Here is an 18057-nt window from a genome sequence, read left to right on the forward strand (position 1 = left end):
GTGACAGCGGTGGGGGGGGGGGCACTATGGGTTCACTGAGGGCTTCCAGCTCTTGCGGTGGGTCTGTTGAATATTAGTGCATAAATTGATTTTTAATATGCGTTTTATCGGCGCTGCCTTCCAAAACTAACGGCCACGGATGAAGCGCGTATTTACCCCCCCTGCCCCCGCCCCCGCCCCATCCTCTGGCCGTAAATGAGGCTTTTGATTGGGGTCTGAGGCTGCCCGCGATGACCATTAGCTGGCCGCCTCGGTCAATATGGTCTTTGTGTCTGGGGGCCGCAGTTGAAGAGCCCCTGGACCGGCAAAGCGGCCGGAGCGCCACCACATCACTGCCAGCGAGGGAGAACACTAAATAAAAGAGTTGGGGGGGTGGGGGGGGTTGTGGCTGTTTGAGTAAACAGCCTTGCCAAACAAGTGCGGCCAAGACGGCACTGAGGTGGTTGGAGGCAGAGGAGGAGGTGGTGGTCCATTTTGGGGGGGGGGTTTCAGGGCTGGGTGGGCAGAGGAACATCACAGGGCCCCCCAGGACAAAAGCAGCGCCAAAGTAAACGCTGTCACGGCAGAGAAGAAGATCTTAGTGTTGATGCGACTGAGGTGTGTGTGGGGGGGGAGTCGATGGGACTGATGCTGGGGTGGGGGGTGGGGAGTGATGCTGGGGGGGGGCTGCTTACACAAACACTTAACTATATGTTGGTTCGTGAGCACATGGCTGGAGTGTGTGCATAAACACACGGGCAAACACAACGGCGGCTTTGGGCTGGACACTGGGGGCTCATACAGGATTCAGAGCCACCCCCCCGCTAATAAAATTCACAGTGTTGGTATTAGCAAGACTTAGGAGGGAAAATAAACATCTTCCACTCCAGCAAAGCACAAGGGGGGGTAGACCAGGGCCCAAACTGGCACAAAGTCAAGCCTCGTTGCGTTGGGGGGGGCGGCAGAGAGCAACCCCTGTTGAGTTTGCGGAGGCCTACTTCACCCCAGACAAGGTCAGGGTTGACCCCCCCAGAGGACGCCACTCAGTGGTTGCTGACCGGGTTTTTCCCTTCAGCACCAAATGATCTTAAATTACGCAGAAGCACTTAGAAAACATTTATAAACATTCACAGCAACGCCAGTAATGACTAATTTCAGGACAAGAAGTCGGATTACCTGGACAACGACTGGTGGAGTGAGATAGAGCAGATAAGGAGCCAATCAGAGGCAGGATAGTCTGGGAAAAGTATTGGAGAAAACATCTAAGAGTGTTCCAGACAACACCAGACATCCCCAGATAGAATGTCTGGGAACCTCCAAACGAGAGCCTAGAACCCTCCTGAACTGGTTCCTTCAGACAGGAAGCTCCTCCACCAAACTCCAGGAGTCGACACTCAACAGCCACTCGACAGGAAGTTCATTTCATCCATCCAGAGCTCCGATGGAAGCATTCTTCTCCCTCCTGACCACAGCAGATACTTTACTGTTCAACCAACCCCCCCAACCAGCCAATGCAAGACCCTTAAATACTTAGTTTAAGAGTAGGCTATCGTTTCCAGCAGAGACCTGTGACCAGAGTTCTTCTTCAGTGGTATTCAAGTGGTAATCAATGGAGAAATGGACCAGTCAGAGAACCTCCCAAAGTTTTCAAACAAAATATTGAGATGCAAGAGCAAGTTGTTCCTTGTCCAGCGTAGATGCTAGCTGATGCTAACATTTCCTGTTTCCAATATCGTAACATGAGCTACGTGAACTCAAGAAGATAGATTATAGATAGACTTTATCCCAAACTGGGAAATTTGGTACTTTTCCGTACCACTTCCTCCACTTTCATAGGTCACGGGGGTTGCTGGAGTCTATCCCAGCGGATGTACGGGCAAGAGGCAGGAAAGCACCGGTGAATTGAAGAACCACACGAAAGACAAACAACCACTCACGCACAAACTCACACCATTGGATGATCTGGAAATGACCAATCCAGTAAAGTTGCGTGTTTTTGGAGGTGGGGGGAAGCCGGAGCACCCGGAGAGAACCCCCGCAGACATACAAACTCTGCACAGAGCTAGCACTAGCTAGCTGCTTCTGGAGATTAGCACAACCCTCCAATTAAAGTGTTTTCATTTCCCACAAAGTTAAAACAGCGCAGGCGAATGCTTAAAATAATCACACACACTCTTCACTCCCTTCCTTTTTAATACATTTTCTTTCTTCTGCAGTATCGATGCGTGCCGCAGCGCCTGTAATTATGACCTTCTATATAAATCCAGATCCCACAATTACACCCAGCCCACGATGCGTTCCCACACACACGCCATATTACCACACGCTAACGGCCTGCGCAACATCTGTTTTCTCACTCCCTGCCGGAACCTGCTCACCCCTTCCAATTACACCCGCCGCCTGTAAAAGGCTCCTCCAGCGAGCAGTGGGGTTCGCCCCAGGTATTAGTCCAGGCCGATGGCGTCCCGGTGCCGTCGATGCTTCGGCTTTGTTGCTGGAGGTGTTGGAATTCTTCTGAGCTGAGTTTGCGGTTTGACGGCGGCGCTACGGGGCAGCGTTTTGGGCACGGCGCCCAGAAGGGGCGAGGCTGGCGCCACGCCGCAAGGTCTGTGAGGAGGCCCGTTTCCTGTTTCATGAAGGGGAGTATTAATACACTTATCTCCCATTAAATCTGTTGGCAAGACCACACAAATATTTCCTAGCGTCGCCACAGACGTCCGTAATCGGCGTCGCTATGGGGGAACGCCAGCGTGACATCATCACGGATTGGGTGCCGTTTGATCGGCGTCCAGTTGGCGTGGAGGCATGAGCTCCGATACCCGCCGAGGTCTAGCGGTAGGTCCGTCGGATCGACGGCGTCAAACATCTACGACCTCAAGCCTCTGGACTCGACAGGAAATGAAGCGGCCACTCTGGTCCATGTCTAACGCCAGTCGGACCGCTGACACCCAACAGCTGCTTCCTCCAATCCGAAGAAAGATTCCCTCAAGATATTCTAAACAGTGTAAACTAGTTGTAGAACATCCCCGGTCCAACAGCTGCATACATTTAGCTCCGCCCTCCCATGACCTCCCCCTAAACCCCGCCCTCTACGTGTCGAAACAAAGATAGAGACGTCATTTAACAGTTGTTTCTAAAACATCTTTACCGTCTCCAGCGCCCCCCCCCTCCATCCGTCGTCTTAAGTTCCCGGGGGGGCTCTTAACTCGGCACACATGCCTCCGCTTTACGACTCGCCACCTCCAATCGTAATCGTTCTGGAAGCGGGGGCCCGGTTTACGGCTGAAGGTCTGGAGTCCGTTGGCCTCAGGCAGGAGGGCTCAGGGCTTGGGTTCCTTCTGACGGCGGCACAAACGTGTGGCGAGGTGAGCCGTGATGGGCACATTATGAGTTTCCTGCCTCTCGCGCCTCTAGTAATATCTGCTTTAAGACCTAATTAAACGATGGCAGAAAGGCTCACGTGGCGGCGCTGCTCTCCGTCCCGTCACACTTCAGCACAGCACCTGTCAGGGGCGAGGGAACAATCAGACTCTGGAGTTACGATAAATGAGTAAAGACACGTGGAAAAGTAAACCGCCGTATCTTCAACTTCTTAGGAAACGAGCCTCGCCTCGTAAGAACAAGAAAGTCGTGCCAGCACCAGGTCCTCCGAGGGGTCGTGAACCCGACCTCTGTGAGCCGGTCTTGTTGTTTTTAATGGTATTCTGAGATCAATTTGTTTAAATTGCCTCCATTTAACTTGTACAGCGGCGAGAGATCAGTATCGGGGTAATTACTGAGAATGATTCATTATGCATAAGAGGATGCGAATGTTAAATGGTGGGGGGGGGGTGAGAAAGATGGGGGAGATAGCACATAGCCTAGCGTGGCCGTGACCTCCAGGAGAACACTGTTTGTTCTCCTGGCTGGTGAAGGTCCATGGCAGTGATGCCATACATGTGATTGTTAGCATGACGGTTGATGTCTCTGTCCACAGTGTCTCGGTTCTCCAGCCCCCGCCTGACGCCCCGCCTCAGCAGGAAACGGGCACTGTCCATCTCGCCGCTGTCCGACGCAAGCATCGACCTGCAGACCATGATCCGCACCTCGCCCAACTCGCTGGTGGCGTACATCAACAACTCGCGGTCCAGCTCGGCCGCCAGCAGCTCCTACGGACACCTGTCAGTCGGGGGCCTCAGGTACGCGCCCTACGGTTCATCCAACTGCGGGCTAAAATGTTTCCCATGAACTAACGTGTCTTGTTGGCGTCCAGCCCGTCGTTCAGCTTCCCGCCTCACATCAACCCCGTGGCGTACCAGCAGCTGCTGAGTCAGCAGAGAGGCCTCAACGCCTTTGGCCACACCCCTCCACTCATCCAACCGACGCCGTCCTCGTTCTCCGCCCGCCAACACGCCCTCAGCGCCTCGGCCATGACCGCCTCCCACAACAGCTCCAGCGCAGAGGGGAACCAGGTAGGAATGATGCAACACAACCAGGAACTAGCATTATGCTAAATTAGCTCATCATCATACAGTAAATTTTCAGGGGAATTCCATTTTTTATGACTTGTGGTGGAGTTAAAAATTACTTTGTTCTTGTTTAACTATTAGCATAAAAATTCTATTATGCTAGTAGTCTTTGCTACTATATCATTATTACTGAGGCGTCATTGCTACGTAATGTCCATTTAGAGATATATCCACATATTTACTATTTACAGCAAAACCACCAACAACAAAAATACAGAGGACAAGATAGAATCAGGATTAGCATTCTGCTAAGCTAGCAGGATGCTAGTATCGGCTGCATTGTTAGAATTTTTTTTCAAAAAGACAAAAATGAGGGTTGTTGCTAGAATTTTGTCTTGGAAAGTTAGGTACGAGGGAAATATTTTTGAAAATGCGGAAATTCTTTTCAAAAAAACACATTTTTTATAAGTGGAAAGTTAAATAAAGGCTCCGCCCCCTTACACGCCCCCTCTCTCTGTCCTGGAAACAATCCTGTGATCCAACAGTCAGATAAATTCCGTTAATTCAATTGAATGTTACTTAATTTTTTTAAGTTAAATAAATTCTGATAAACTCTTTATATTCCAAATATACTGTATAATCGATGAAACACAACTTGAAACAGGACGCGACCCCCTCCTGACCCGGACACCTCCAGAACCACTGTGACGTTCTGATTCTTCACCAGTCGAACAAAGGATGATTCATAAATTGTCTCAAGTCAGAAATATGCGGGACTCCCCACCACCACCCCCTCCACCCCACCCCCCGTACACACCAGACACTCTGAGTGTAAACTTCCACCCCCCAATCCGCTCCCATTCGCTCTGATCAGAACCACATTCCCCGTTTGGGTTCCAGCCAACCGAGTGAATCACAGAGGCCAACAGAAACGTCTGGGTGGGATTAAGAGACCCCCCCCCTCCAATATTAGACGCCTTCAATGGCGCTCCATACACACACACACACACACACACACACAGGCAGTTATTCATCACATCCTTTGGTTTCATTTCCATTAGCGCCCCACCAGCCCGTCTCGCTCCAGAATCAGTCGGCTGATCAAAGTGCCCCCTGACCCCCCCCCCCCGACCCTGTGAGGGTAATAACTCCTCTTCTTTCATATTTCTGTGCGGCTTTGGCGATCACAAAGCAGTCTAAACTGTTTAGTCTCGGCGGCGGGTCCCACTCTGACTTATGGGCCGCGGAGCCTGGCGCAACCAGGACAACTCCCAGCGTCGAGCCAAGAAGTGTTAGTGAGCTATCTCTGTGACCCCCCCATCAGCAACAAGCTTCCACCTCAAAACAACACCTCAAAGCTCTCTTCCTCCCACAGAACGCCAGCGGAGACCCGGCGGTCAGCAGCACCGTCAACCAGCTGACCACCAAGAGGTCAAAGGTCAAGACAGAGGCAGAGGCTCTGCTCCCAATCTCACCTTCCTCTCAGGTAACGAGTCTGAATCGTGTTCGGTATCAACAGATCAGCTGTATGGATGATGAAGCTTCAGCTTCAGCCCCGCTTCACCTCATTGATGAATAAATAGCTCCGTTAATCAATGACGGGGGGCGTCGTCACGCATACATATCAGCTCATTATAGAGCAGCAGATAAGAGTCCAGAAGCTTCTTAAACTTATCCACCACAGGAAGTAGTAGCGCAGGACTTCCTGTAACCCAGGACTCCCTGTAACCCAGGACTCCCTGTAACCCAGGACTTCCTGTAGCACCTCCTGAATGATCCCTCCTCTCTCCAGGACCACTCTGGAGGCGTTCTGGAACTGAGCGAGGATCTGGATAAAGATGAGAGCAAACAGGAGCCCGAGGCCGTTTACGAGACCAACTGCCACTGGGAGGGCTGCAGCAAGGAGTACGACACCCAGGACCAGCTGGTGCACGTGAGTGACGGGGGGTGGCTACACCCCGACCGCAGCACCATCCATAGACCCACAAAACCGTTTTGAGTCTCGTTGTTCCAGCTGTGGTTGTCACCGTCTCAACTGGTCAACCCAACATTTGGGTGAAAGACTTACCAGACAACTAAGTTGGTAGTTGTTTGCTAAGTTTCTAGTTGTTCAGTGCTGACTAAGCAGACAAATAGAAAGTCAAACAGCTTTGAGCCACGTAATTAGGTAAAAATCCATATCCAATTACCTATGAAATTGTCATTCATGCTGGTCTTTCAGCTATTTTTTTTTGGTGGGAGGTTGGGTGTCGGACTAACAACTCCCTTCAGGGGTGAGTCATGAGTGGCCAATAGAGGAACTGCTTTTAAACACTTCTAGAATCATCGAACAGCTCTCAGACTGAAAACGTGTCATTTGGTTTTATCCGGTGTTTTTTCCCATCATGCAGTTACGACTTGTCGCGTTAAGAGACAGAAGTTCACTGAAGTTAGCTACTTGGCTCGCCGTCCTGGAACTGATCTGTTCCCGTTGACACCGCCTCCTTTAATGAGCCGCCAGCTCTCACCAAATTCAAGCCCAAGGCCTGCAGCTGTGCCCCCTCCCACCCCTCTGAACCATGACCCCTGACCCCTGGCTCCCAGCGACACCCCTGGCCCCTGACGCCCAGAGGGCCGACCATAAATCCATCGTCATGTGAGGAGCTCTGGAGTCGTGGACCCTCCCGCTCCCTGTTTCCTCCGTTAGCGTTGCGCTCTCTGATTAGCATCTGAGGGCGGTGTGGGGGGGTACAGTGTCAGGTCCGCAGACCCGGGACCTGCAGTTACCTCTGACAACTTTGCCCCAGCTTGAGCTCCCAAACCACAGTCTCAGAGAGAGCTCGCCAGGATTAGCGAGCAGCTAATAAAGGTTTGATCTATAGTTTCTAAACAGCTTTTGCCTGCTGTCAACTTTTTCATAAACAATCAGAAAAGCTGTTTCTTTTCCTCCTGAGCTCACACCTGTGGGTTCTCTCTGGGTTAGACCAAGTAATCCCAAAATTATGGATGTAGAGTCGCGCGCAACCTGAAAATAGAGGCTGAGCTTGTTTCCAGTCGTCCTCTTGCACCCAGAATAGATCCCAGCAGAATCATCTACCGCCGGGCGGAGCGCTGACCACAGAAGTGGAGCATTGTGGGCCGGGATGTCCTCAGGAAGCGCCGTGGTTCCTCTGGGTGTGTGGATATTTGCATGTGGTGCACGAGACGGGGGTTTTTAAGTGTTGGTGTAGAAACCGATTTGTGCCTCCGCAGATGAAACGCTGGAGGAAACGCTCAAACGTCTTGGGTCGCGATACCGCCGTGACTGATTCCTCACAGAATTCTGGTGCTGATCTGGATCTAGATTAAGGTCCTTTGATTATTATCATTATTTAAAACGACTGAAGTGACCTCAGGTAGAACTGGATGAGCCTCAAAGCAGAACCGAAATGATCCAACCAGGGTTTCGTGAATACGGAGATTCTGTCATTCTTCGAAAAGTTTCCTCCCTTCTATAAAATTCATTTTCAAAACTGTAGACGGATCATAAATTATTCTATTTTCTTAACATACTCGAGCCAATTTAAGGTTTTCAATTTTACTCATTGACACCTTTCAAGAAATACTGCCGCCTCAAGGAGAAGTTCTGGAGCAGTTCTAGATCACAGATAAAAACAAACTGATGCAGCGTTAATGTCGAAGCGTCACACAGGAAGATGTGGACTTCCTGTCCCTCAGGAGAAGAATGCAAGATAAACTCCTCCTGGTCTGACCTGAGGAAGTCCGACCCACTGAAACAACATGTCGTGTTTTACCGTCGTCGTCCTGTTGACGGATGCGTCACCGCCATTAGCGACGTGTGACACCGTTAAAGACGCAAAATCTTTGGCGGGAAACCGTTTGAACAGTCTTCTGTCTCCGCAGCACATCAACAACGACCACATCCACGGCGAGAAGAAGGAGTTCGTGTGCCGCTGGGAGGAGTGTTCGCGCGAGCAGAAGCCCTTCAAGGCGCAGTACATGCTGGTGGTCCACATGAGGCGCCACACGGGGGAGAAGCCGCACAAGTGCACGGTGAGAACCTGGTAGAACCCGGTAAGAATCCGGTAAAGAACCCGGTAAGAACCGTCAAAGGTCCGGTTCTCTGAGGTCTGGTTCGGTCTAGTTGGGTTATGTGGCCAGAGCCCTCCTAGAGATATATAGGTTTAATCTGCATCATGTGATCCTACAAGTCCCATCATGCCAAGGGATTATGTGTCAGGAGTTCACTTCCTGTTTGCCTCTGAGCAGTTCTAACGGATCTATTTTTATCAGAATCAGAGATTTTGTGAACATAAATTTATAACTTAAACACTTTTAAGAGTGAGCATCAATCAAAACTTCCATCTTTCAAAGCGTTAGCTGCTAAGCTAACCGGTGGATCCAGGCGTCAGTTAGCTTTGCTAGCAGCCGTGCTGCCACTTTAAGAATAGACAAACGTGATTTAAGGTGATGAGCGCCGCCGATATTCCTCATTTCGATAAATCACAGCGACGTTATTGAAGATCAAATCTCGGGGCTGTGTGTGCGGCTTCAAAGCCGACGGCGGGTGAAGGAGTTAAGAAGCTGATTGACGGCGTGGGCGGGTAATTAAAATCTGCAGACAGGCGAGGGGCTGAGGGTCCTTATTAAGACCTCGCTGTAGGTTCTGAGCTCTAATCCCACGTGCATCGCTCCTTTAGTCTAATCTCTGAACGTCCGACTTTGCGTTCGCCGCTCTTCTGATTTTTCTTCGGTTTCAAAGGTGGCGGTGTTCGCCCTGATTGTTCAGAGGGAACACCAGATTACAGCTTGTAAAGCACAAGCACTCACAAAGGCTAAACAGACTTCTCATTGTGTCGGAACCACACCTCACACTTCGTTTAGATACTTCACATAATAGCCCTGTTTTTTCTGAGCCGAGTGCTTTTGTGTGGGACGCCACAGTAGGTGGGAACGGGTCCAGGACTAGATTACATCTGGAGCACAAACAGGAGGAGCGGTTTTCCCTGACGGGTCGTTCTCTTTGCAGTTCGAGGGCTGCTCCAAAGCCTACTCCCGCCTGGAGAACCTGAAGACGCACCTGCGATCGCACACCGGGGAGAAGCCCTATGTGTGCGAGCACGAGGGCTGCAACAAGGCCTTCTCCAACGCATCCGACCGGGCCAAGCACCAGAACCGGACCCACTCCAACGAGGTACGTCCTGAGGTCGATGCTCTAAACACTTTCACGAGCGACTCTGAGAACACTCTGAGCGCAGACCTCCGCCGCCGTCGTTAAAAGCCGAGCAATCAGGAAATCGCTTCCAGATCGAGCCACAACAGAAACAGGTCGTAAATCTTCCAGACAATCAGTGAGTATAAAGGAATAATAACGCCGTTAAACTCTGACTTAGAAAACATACACAGCCCCCTGTCACACGAGGCATTCAGGGTCATCCACGAATAGAGTAAATTCTAGCAAACAACAAGCTAACACGTGGAAAATGATGAGGAATCACGAATACCAGTTTCATCCACATATCGGGTAATTCTAGCAAACAATCCCCAACGCCACAGTTTCATCCTCGCATTTCACAGCTGCACCTGAACCTTAAACTGTTCCTCTCGGTAGAAACCGTACGTGTGCAAGATCCCGGGCTGCACCAAGCGCTACACGGACCCCAGCTCCCTCAGGAAGCACGTCAAGACAGTCCATGGACCCGAGGCCCACGTCACCAAGAAGCAGCGCGGTGACGCCCCCCCGAGGCCACAACCGCCCAAAGGCAACGGGGAGAATGAGGCCAACTCCAAACTGGGCACCAGAAGCGTGGACAGCAAGATCGAGGTGAACAGCACCTCCAGAGGCGTGGAGGACTGTCTGCAGGTCAAGTCCATCAAGACAGAGAACTCCATGGTGGGTCGCAAACAGATACCATTACACATGTAATACACTAAAAGTGTCTTTTAAATGGCTCTCGTTAATGATTTAATCTGGTTGCCTTCCTTCATCTGAGGCTTAAATTAGCCTGCAGCTAGGAAGCTAAAGCTAATTGATAGAGGACATCCTGATACTTTGGACAAGATTTGTTCAAATTAACCAAAAAATCAACCAAATGGATTCATCGCCATTGAAAACCCTTTAGCACTAGCTCTCACCTTTTCTAACTTCCTGTTTTCTACTAACATTGCCCTGAACTTTAGCATCTAGCGGCGCTTCTTTGCTAACTCTGCTTCTTGCTTGAACTTGCTTCTCTGAAGCTAACCTACCTAATGGACAGACTGCACTGAGGTGAGCGCTCCAACCGCAAATGTGTCGCATGGACGAAAATCCTTTCTTTGCATGATATTTCATTTCATTGCTGCATGATGAGTTCTTTAAAATATCACAGGCTTGCTGTCTTTAGCATGCTAGCTGAATATGCGACGCCAAAGTCAAGCTGTGATCACTTGACTTAATTTTTTGGCCGGGGTAAATTACCGTTGCTGCTCACAGAACTCATTCATTATCTATAGTGTTCATGTAAATAAATCAAACTCATGTATAATTGATTAGATCTCGGGAGTACAGGCCCACATTAGTTATTACAAAACACCAGAACAATCAGAATCTGTTGTAGCCGTGGTAATTATTTAATACTGAAGCATACATAAAGGAGTTCTCTGAAGTTCATGTGCGACTTGAGCCTTTATTTTTTTATTCATGTTTTTGGAAGTTTGGTAGAATATTAGCAGAAAACTAAACCTGCATCTCGGTGGTCAAGCTGTTAGCTAACGGCGTCTCCTTGCTGCCCCCCCCCCCACCAGACGTACCAGTCCAGTCCTGGCGGCCACTCGTCCTGCAGCAGTGAGCCGTCGCCTCTCAGCAGCGCCAACAACAACGACAGTGGGGTGGAGATGACCATGCACAGCGGAGGCAGCTTCGGGGACCTCAGCGCGCAGGATGAGTGCCCCATGGTTGACTCCACTGTTCCCGCCGGGGGGCAACAGGCTGGGGTGGGGCTACAGCTCAGGAAAGCGGTGGGTCATGGTGGCGCGGTCACCATTAAACTGGAGAACATTAAGAAGGAACGGCTGAAGATGGTGAGGGACTCCTGCCCCTGGGGCAACGCCGCACCGCAACCGCTGCAGGGCCAACGCAACAGCACCAAGCTGCCTCCCATACCTGCAGTCGGTGAGTTCTCAGGGGTACCGGGTTTAGGTCAGTGTTTGTCAACTTCATGCTTCAGCCCTTTTTACCCCTAAGTGGTAAAAATACATTTGTAATTCAGCTAGTAGTTCTAAAAGTCTCCAACCACATTCAAGTTTCATGAGCTCGGAAAAAGGCTTTAAAATTTCTGACAGGAAATCCCAGGTACAACCCCCCCTTTTGTCAGTATCAGACAGACCGGCAAGTATTGGTGGAACAGCCCCACCTGCCTTAACCCTTTACCTACAGCGCTAGCATCCGCGCTAGAAGCTGGCAAGTCTGCACTAGTTATGGTAGTCTCAACCGTGCGTAGATGACGTTTATGGCAAAACACCAGAAGCATCGCAAGATGGTCACACGGCTTCTCAATACCCTAACTCCTCAATCTTGCTGTGTTTTGCCTCAAACACCATTTACGCAAGGTTGCGACTACCGTAACATATGCACGCTCGCCAGCTTCTAGCGTGGGCACTAGCGCCATAGGTAAAGGATTAAACACTTTGTATGACTGGGGATTGTTTTTTTGTCATGATGTCATACTCTTCCACCTTCCAGGTTCCCTAATGGACGGCTCCAACATCATGAATAACCAGAGTCTGTACCCCGGCCAACGCATTGGTGACGTGTCTCTGTGTGAAGTGACTCTGCTCAACCAGCTGAACGAGCGCCGCGACAGCACCACCAGCACCATCAGCTCAGCGTACACCATGAGCCGGCGCTCCTCTGGGATCTCCCCCTGCTATTCCAGCCGCCGTTCCAGTGAGGCGTCCCAGTTTGGTGCAAACCGTCACAACAACATCAGCTCGGCCGACTCGTACGACCCGATCTCGACCGACCTATCCCGCCGCTCCAGCGAGGCCAGCCACTGTGGAGGGGGCGGCGTCGGCAGTGGGGGTCTACCAAGCCTCCTCAGTCTGACCCCAGCTCAGCATTATCGTCTAAAAGCAAAGTATGCTGCTGCCACCGGTGGAGCTCCACCTACTCCTCTTCCCAACATGGATCGAATGAGCTTAAGGACCCGCATGGCGTTGTACAGCGACTCCCAGGAAGGGTCCTCGCGCCCATTCCATCAGCCGCCCTCTGGAACCATTCCTCGCCGATGCAGCGACACTGGGTACGCCACACGGAGCATGATGCCCCACGAGGTACCCAACAACCTCCCACGGCGAGCCAGTGACCCGGTGCGCCGTTCCACGCTGGACCCCGTCTCCTTCCCGAGGGTTCAGCGCTACAACAGCATGAACAACATGAACCCTATGATTGGTCCGTCTGAACGCTACCAGACGCTGGGCATGCAGGGATACACCCGCTCAGATGGTAGCCTCCAACGATACCCGTTCGCCCCCAGACCACCTAGCATTTCTGAGAATGTAGCCATGGAGAACATGGCAGTAGATGGGACGATGGCTACTGGGGAGGATGATATGATGCTTCCAGATGATGTGGTCCAGTACCTCAGGTCCCAGAACTCTGGAGCCTCAGGTCACAACTCGGGGCAAGTGGACTACCATTCCAACAATCTGACTCAGGGCTACCAATCAGGCATGGCCCCACCAGCATCGTTCTATGCACAGAGGAGGATGGCCATGGTGGATGCCACAATGCCCCCACCTGGTCAGGACATGCAGTCTTGCCACATGGGTCCCGGTGGCTCCCAGCAGCCTTTTGCAGCGCCATCGGAATGCAAGAACAACATGCCGGTGCAGTGGAACGAGGTGAGCTCGGGGACCGTAGACGCCACGACCAAACTCTCCAAACAACAGCAACCTCTACGGGGGAACCTCACTGTTGTCCAGCAGAGGCACAATTTTGGTTCCTTCCCAGGACAAAGTCAAGGCCTGGGCAGCAACCAGCAGGTAGTGCCGATGAGTCAAAATATGTCTTTGCAGGGGTATGTGAACCAAAACAGCCAGAGACTAACAAACCTGTCCCACCAACAGCTGAGGCAAGGAAACCATGCGAACTATAGTGAGCACATGAGTCCGCAGCAAGGGTTTGGCCAAGAGACCATCCCAAACTCCATGTCTGGGAGCACTAGTATGAGACCGACCCTGAACAGTCTGGCAAATCCAGGACACAGGACTCAAAGTAACGGGTATTCTCATGGGAACCCGGTAGATCCACAGCAGACCTACGGTGGTCTTTCTCAGCAGCACCAGCACAATAACCCAAATGGAAGCAGGGGAATATTACAACCCAGGCCTCCGGCAGAACCCAAGCCCAATTCCAGACAGCACCCAGGTTTGAGTATGACACAACTGAACCGAATACCCAAGGCACCTGAACTGAGCCCCAGTCGGGTCACCGGCACGTCGGAGGCAAGCCCCAAGAGGCCCAATGGGTCAACAGCCCACAACAGCAACTCTGACAATCCAAACTCTGCTGTGTTCTACACGGGTCAGATCAATATGTTTGAACCGCCGTCTGTCAGCGTCGACCCCCCCATGTCCCCAGGTGCCAGCCAGGCTCCTGCAAGTAACGGCAATGCTGCCGCCAACATGGCCTCCCCGGGAGTCAACCAGGTCTCCAGCAGTACGGCAGACTGTTCGACAAACGGTTCCAGTGGGCCGGAACACCCCCAGATCGACTTCGACAGCATGTTAGACGACGGAGATCACTCCAGCCTCATGTCGGGAACCTTAAGTCCCGGCCTCCTGCAGAGCCTCTCCCAGAATTCTTCACGTCTCACCACCCCCCGCAACTCCGTCACACTGGCGTCAGTACCGGCAGGGATCGGTAACATGGCCATCGGGGACATGAACTCGATGCTAACGGCTTTAGCTGAAGAAAGCAAGTTCCTCAACATGATCAGCTGAGAGCTGTTGGACACCTTATTGTCCATCCAGCCGGAACCGGTCTACATCAAGAACACGGACTACACAAGAAGGCACTGATTCAACAATGCAAAACGGGCCAGGAATACATTTCATTGTCCATAGGAATATGCTTATCTTGTAATATTTTCTTCAGGTTATCTTATGTTACATTAAAAAGGTATAAGTAGAGTCAAGGACAATTTTCTATCATTAAAAGCCATACACTTTACCTACAAATACTGTACAATAGCCGAGGGTACGGCCAATCAGTGTTTCCGGCGTAAAAGCCCTCCAATCAACTGTGCCGTTCAGATCCTGACTGAAGACATCAAGGTTACGAGATCTTCCAGAGAATGGAAGGGGTATGTAGATAACAGATGATATTTTCTCATGAAGACCTTTATGTGTTTAGATTATACTGTATGGTACCTGCTTTAAGATACGATATTAAGTTTGATGTTTAAACTAAGGCTGTCAAAGGTACAATAACATAGGAGCTCTATCACTTTAAGAAGATCTTGTATTATATCTGTGTTATCTTCATCTATTCACATCACCTCCAAACATTCAGGTGGTTAAAGGAATAATTCACCCAAAAACAAACAAGTCACTCTGCGTTCAACCCAAAACTTGAGGAAAGCTCGTTTCTTAGTCCACAAAACGGTTCTGTGGCTCCGCATCGAAGCAGCATCGCATTGGTATCCTGCTCACCTGAAGAAGATCAGGACTAGTTCAAGAAATTCATTGACTCCATAGAGCTCATTTAGCATACCCTGACTTCCTGGACGCCTGTAGAACACCATTCGATTAGAGAAGGCATCCTATTCCCCTGATTCAAGATGAAAACTGCCTTCATCATAGTCTCCAAGCTACACTCAATTGTTGGTGATCCTTGTGCAAGTGTTCATTCACCTTTCTTAGGAGTTCATGCTAACACCTTTAGCTTAGAGGCTACATAGAGGCCATATGGATTCTGCTGGACGGACTGCATGGAATCTGTTTGGACGAACGCTGTAATTTGTGTTTAGTAGTTTTCTGAAATGTTTTCAGATTTAAAACTTTACCCAAGCAAGAGACAGGTGTGGAAAATGACTGAACTCTCGTTTTTGGGTGAAGTATTCTTTAAAAAAAAGCACTGAATTCAGTTATCGTAGCCCAATCAAACAGAGCACATTTAGAAACTGATGCATGTCCATTCTGTTTTAAAGGCTAGCCGCTAACTAGCCTCTACTAGCCAACAGGAACTCATGGTCAACAGTCAGAACTTTTGGGTTGTACCATGACTTTGGCAAACATTGTCCATCAAATTGAAAGATCACTTTGCCCAAATGTCAGCGTGGTAGGAAACAAAGATGTGGAAGGAACTTGACAGCCCTAGCTTAAACATGTGGTCCTACAACGTTCTGATCCGGAGATATTAAGATCTTTTTGATCACGGTCGGAGCTCTTGGGGACGGCACTGTGAAATCAGACGTCCTTCGCTGCCCTCTGGATCAGAAGCACTAACTCTCCACGGTCTCGTTTTACACGGGTGAATGATTGGGAAGGACACGGATGTTCCTTAGCGTTAGCCTCTCAGTGCGCGCGAATCCCTGCGTCTGATGAGCGCTCTGAAAGAATATACAAGTACCTCTGTGTTCTCAGCAGAGATCCGATCCTAATTAACACGTTGGTACCACCTCCCTCTCGCCTCTCCCGTACTCCCCCCAGGCTCTGGATGAACTGTGGAGTCCAGGAGGGGACTTTGAAAATGAAATCCTGTTTCTGACGCAAATTCCTCAGTTTTATTATGTTTGCTGAATTTCAAAGTAGCCGTTAAATGTTTTGTGTGTATGCTACCTTTTGCTTTTACTATGCTGTGTGTGTGTGTGTGTGTGTGTATGTGTGTGTGTGTGTGTATATAGCTTTTGTACATTTCAAATAAACTATCTCCTTTTTCTGTTTAAATCCTTGAGTTGTGTCGTCCTTGTGGGTAAAACCTGTATTCTAACATGTGCCTGTTAATTTAACATTTATAATTACACTTTACCGTAAATAAGTACATTAGTTAATTCACAAAGACCGCAGATCAAAGCGCCGGCTGCATGATGAAGTAAAGAACCATAGATCAAATCACAAGAGAAGTGAACAAACGAGATAGCCTAAGGTGCAATCGAAGGTGAGTAGAGTAAGTCTGTCTGGCTTGACATATCCCGATTATTACCGTCTTACGAACGGTTAGCCACTGGTTAGCTGAATCCCCCTCAATGTTGACCACTTCTATCTTTTTGATGAGGATTTCATTCGTTTGGACGCCTTAAGCTTCCAGAGCCGACCAGAAGAAGTTGCTGAAGGTCCTTCCATCCAGGTTGGAGGTGTTTTTGTTCACGCCCCGCCCACCAAATTCACCAATTCATAGTTTTTATGCAGTTTAAACAAATATAATGATTTGTTGCAGTTAAAACCCAAAGTAACAGGAGTAATTCTGATTACCAACAAACAAAACGGCCGTAGGTGACAGAAAACGTTTAACAGCATCTACTCATTGTTTTAGACGAGCACACGCTGTGATTTAGGTGTTAGCAGTGATAGCGCTGTGCTAACTCCCCCTCCTCTGCATACATTTGCTTTCTTGATGATTTTCTAATGAAATCTTAATGCAGACTTCTTTCCATTAGAATCTCCAGTAAGAAAACCCAGGTGGAAAGACGTCCCTACTCACCAAAAAAATGCAGAGTGGGCAGTTTCTGATTGGATCACCTCGTCCCAAACGAGCAGGGATGAACCTGAAAGAAATAGTGTTTTAAAATGATGGAATTAAACGTGTGAGAAGGAGGCGGTCTCCATCAAAGAGACGCGAGCTGGGAGGAAACATTCAGACGGAGAAAAGACAGAAAACTTCACCTTTAATTTGACAGCACATCCAGCTGGAGGCCGATGGGGGGGGGGCACAGGAATTCTTTATTCTCTTAGAGAGGAAAATAGCCCCAGGGCAACTAGTCTCACCAGAGAGGCAGAACCGGGTGATTAGACAGAACAGAGAGGGGGCGATGTGAAGGACATCATGGTCCAGACATGCTAACTAGCGTTAGCTTGGACCCGGCCTCTATCCGCGCTTCCCCCCTCTACCCTCCAGTTCAGCTGTCCTCATGTTGGCAAATGTCTCCTGCTAAGTGCTACCCCCCCCAGGAAGACCTCTGGAGGTCTGGAGGAAGTCAGCTGTCGGCTGGTGACATCCACGCCGTGGCTGTTAGCAGATGACGCCACGCCCATCAAGAGGGCGTCGGGTCAAAGGGATCGTGTCCTCAGCTGAACTCACGACGGGACGCAAAATATTTTGTTACCCAGAAAGCATTGCAGTCAAAACTGTCAGATACTTCCGCTGGCATTAGCATCTTGCATCTGAGGAAATATCTGGTCATACATTGTAACTAATGGTAGCACGTCTCACCTGAGGAAACACCTGGTCAAATTGTGTAGCTGGCGTTAGCATGTCGCACTTGAGGAAATGCCAGGTCAAGCACTAAATGATCCACAGAACACGCATTTGATAGCTTGAAAGACAAGACTCCTGGAGCAGCGTCCAAAAACACGACTGCAGCAACCTTAGGAAGTCTGCGGCTAACAAGCTTCAGCTAACAGGTTTCCTACTGCAGTTCCATTAGCATCAGCATGTTTGCTAACATGAACG

At 49.9% G+C, this 18057-nt stretch overlaps 1 protein-coding gene across 2 annotated transcripts in view; it reads left to right on the top strand.

The window, feature by feature from the left end:
* Positions 1 to 16317, top strand: part of gli2a (GLI family zinc finger 2a) — a 57484-nt gene extending 41167 nt beyond the window's left edge. For both annotated transcript variants that reach the window (XM_068328681.1, XM_068328680.1), the window contains exons 6-14: positions 3956 to 4157; positions 4232 to 4430; positions 5803 to 5913; positions 6220 to 6360; positions 8310 to 8459; positions 9436 to 9600; positions 10018 to 10299; positions 11190 to 11556; positions 12127 to 16317. In XM_068328681.1, coding sequence (XP_068184782.1) covers positions 3956 to 4157; positions 4232 to 4430; positions 5803 to 5913; positions 6220 to 6360; positions 8310 to 8459; positions 9436 to 9600; positions 10018 to 10299; positions 11190 to 11556; positions 12127 to 14387 — 3878 coding nt within the window. In that variant the 3' untranslated portion in view covers positions 14388 to 16317. The remainder of the gene's footprint in view (positions 1 to 3955; positions 4158 to 4231; positions 4431 to 5802; positions 5914 to 6219; positions 6361 to 8309; positions 8460 to 9435; positions 9601 to 10017; positions 10300 to 11189; positions 11557 to 12126) is intronic.
* The last annotated feature ends 1740 nt before the right edge of the window (positions 16318 to 18057 follow it).

This window comes from Antennarius striatus, chromosome 12, assembly GCF_040054535.1.
Source record: "Antennarius striatus isolate MH-2024 chromosome 12, ASM4005453v1, whole genome shotgun sequence".
Classification (NCBI taxonomy): domain Eukaryota; kingdom Metazoa; phylum Chordata; class Actinopteri; order Lophiiformes; family Antennariidae; genus Antennarius; species Antennarius striatus.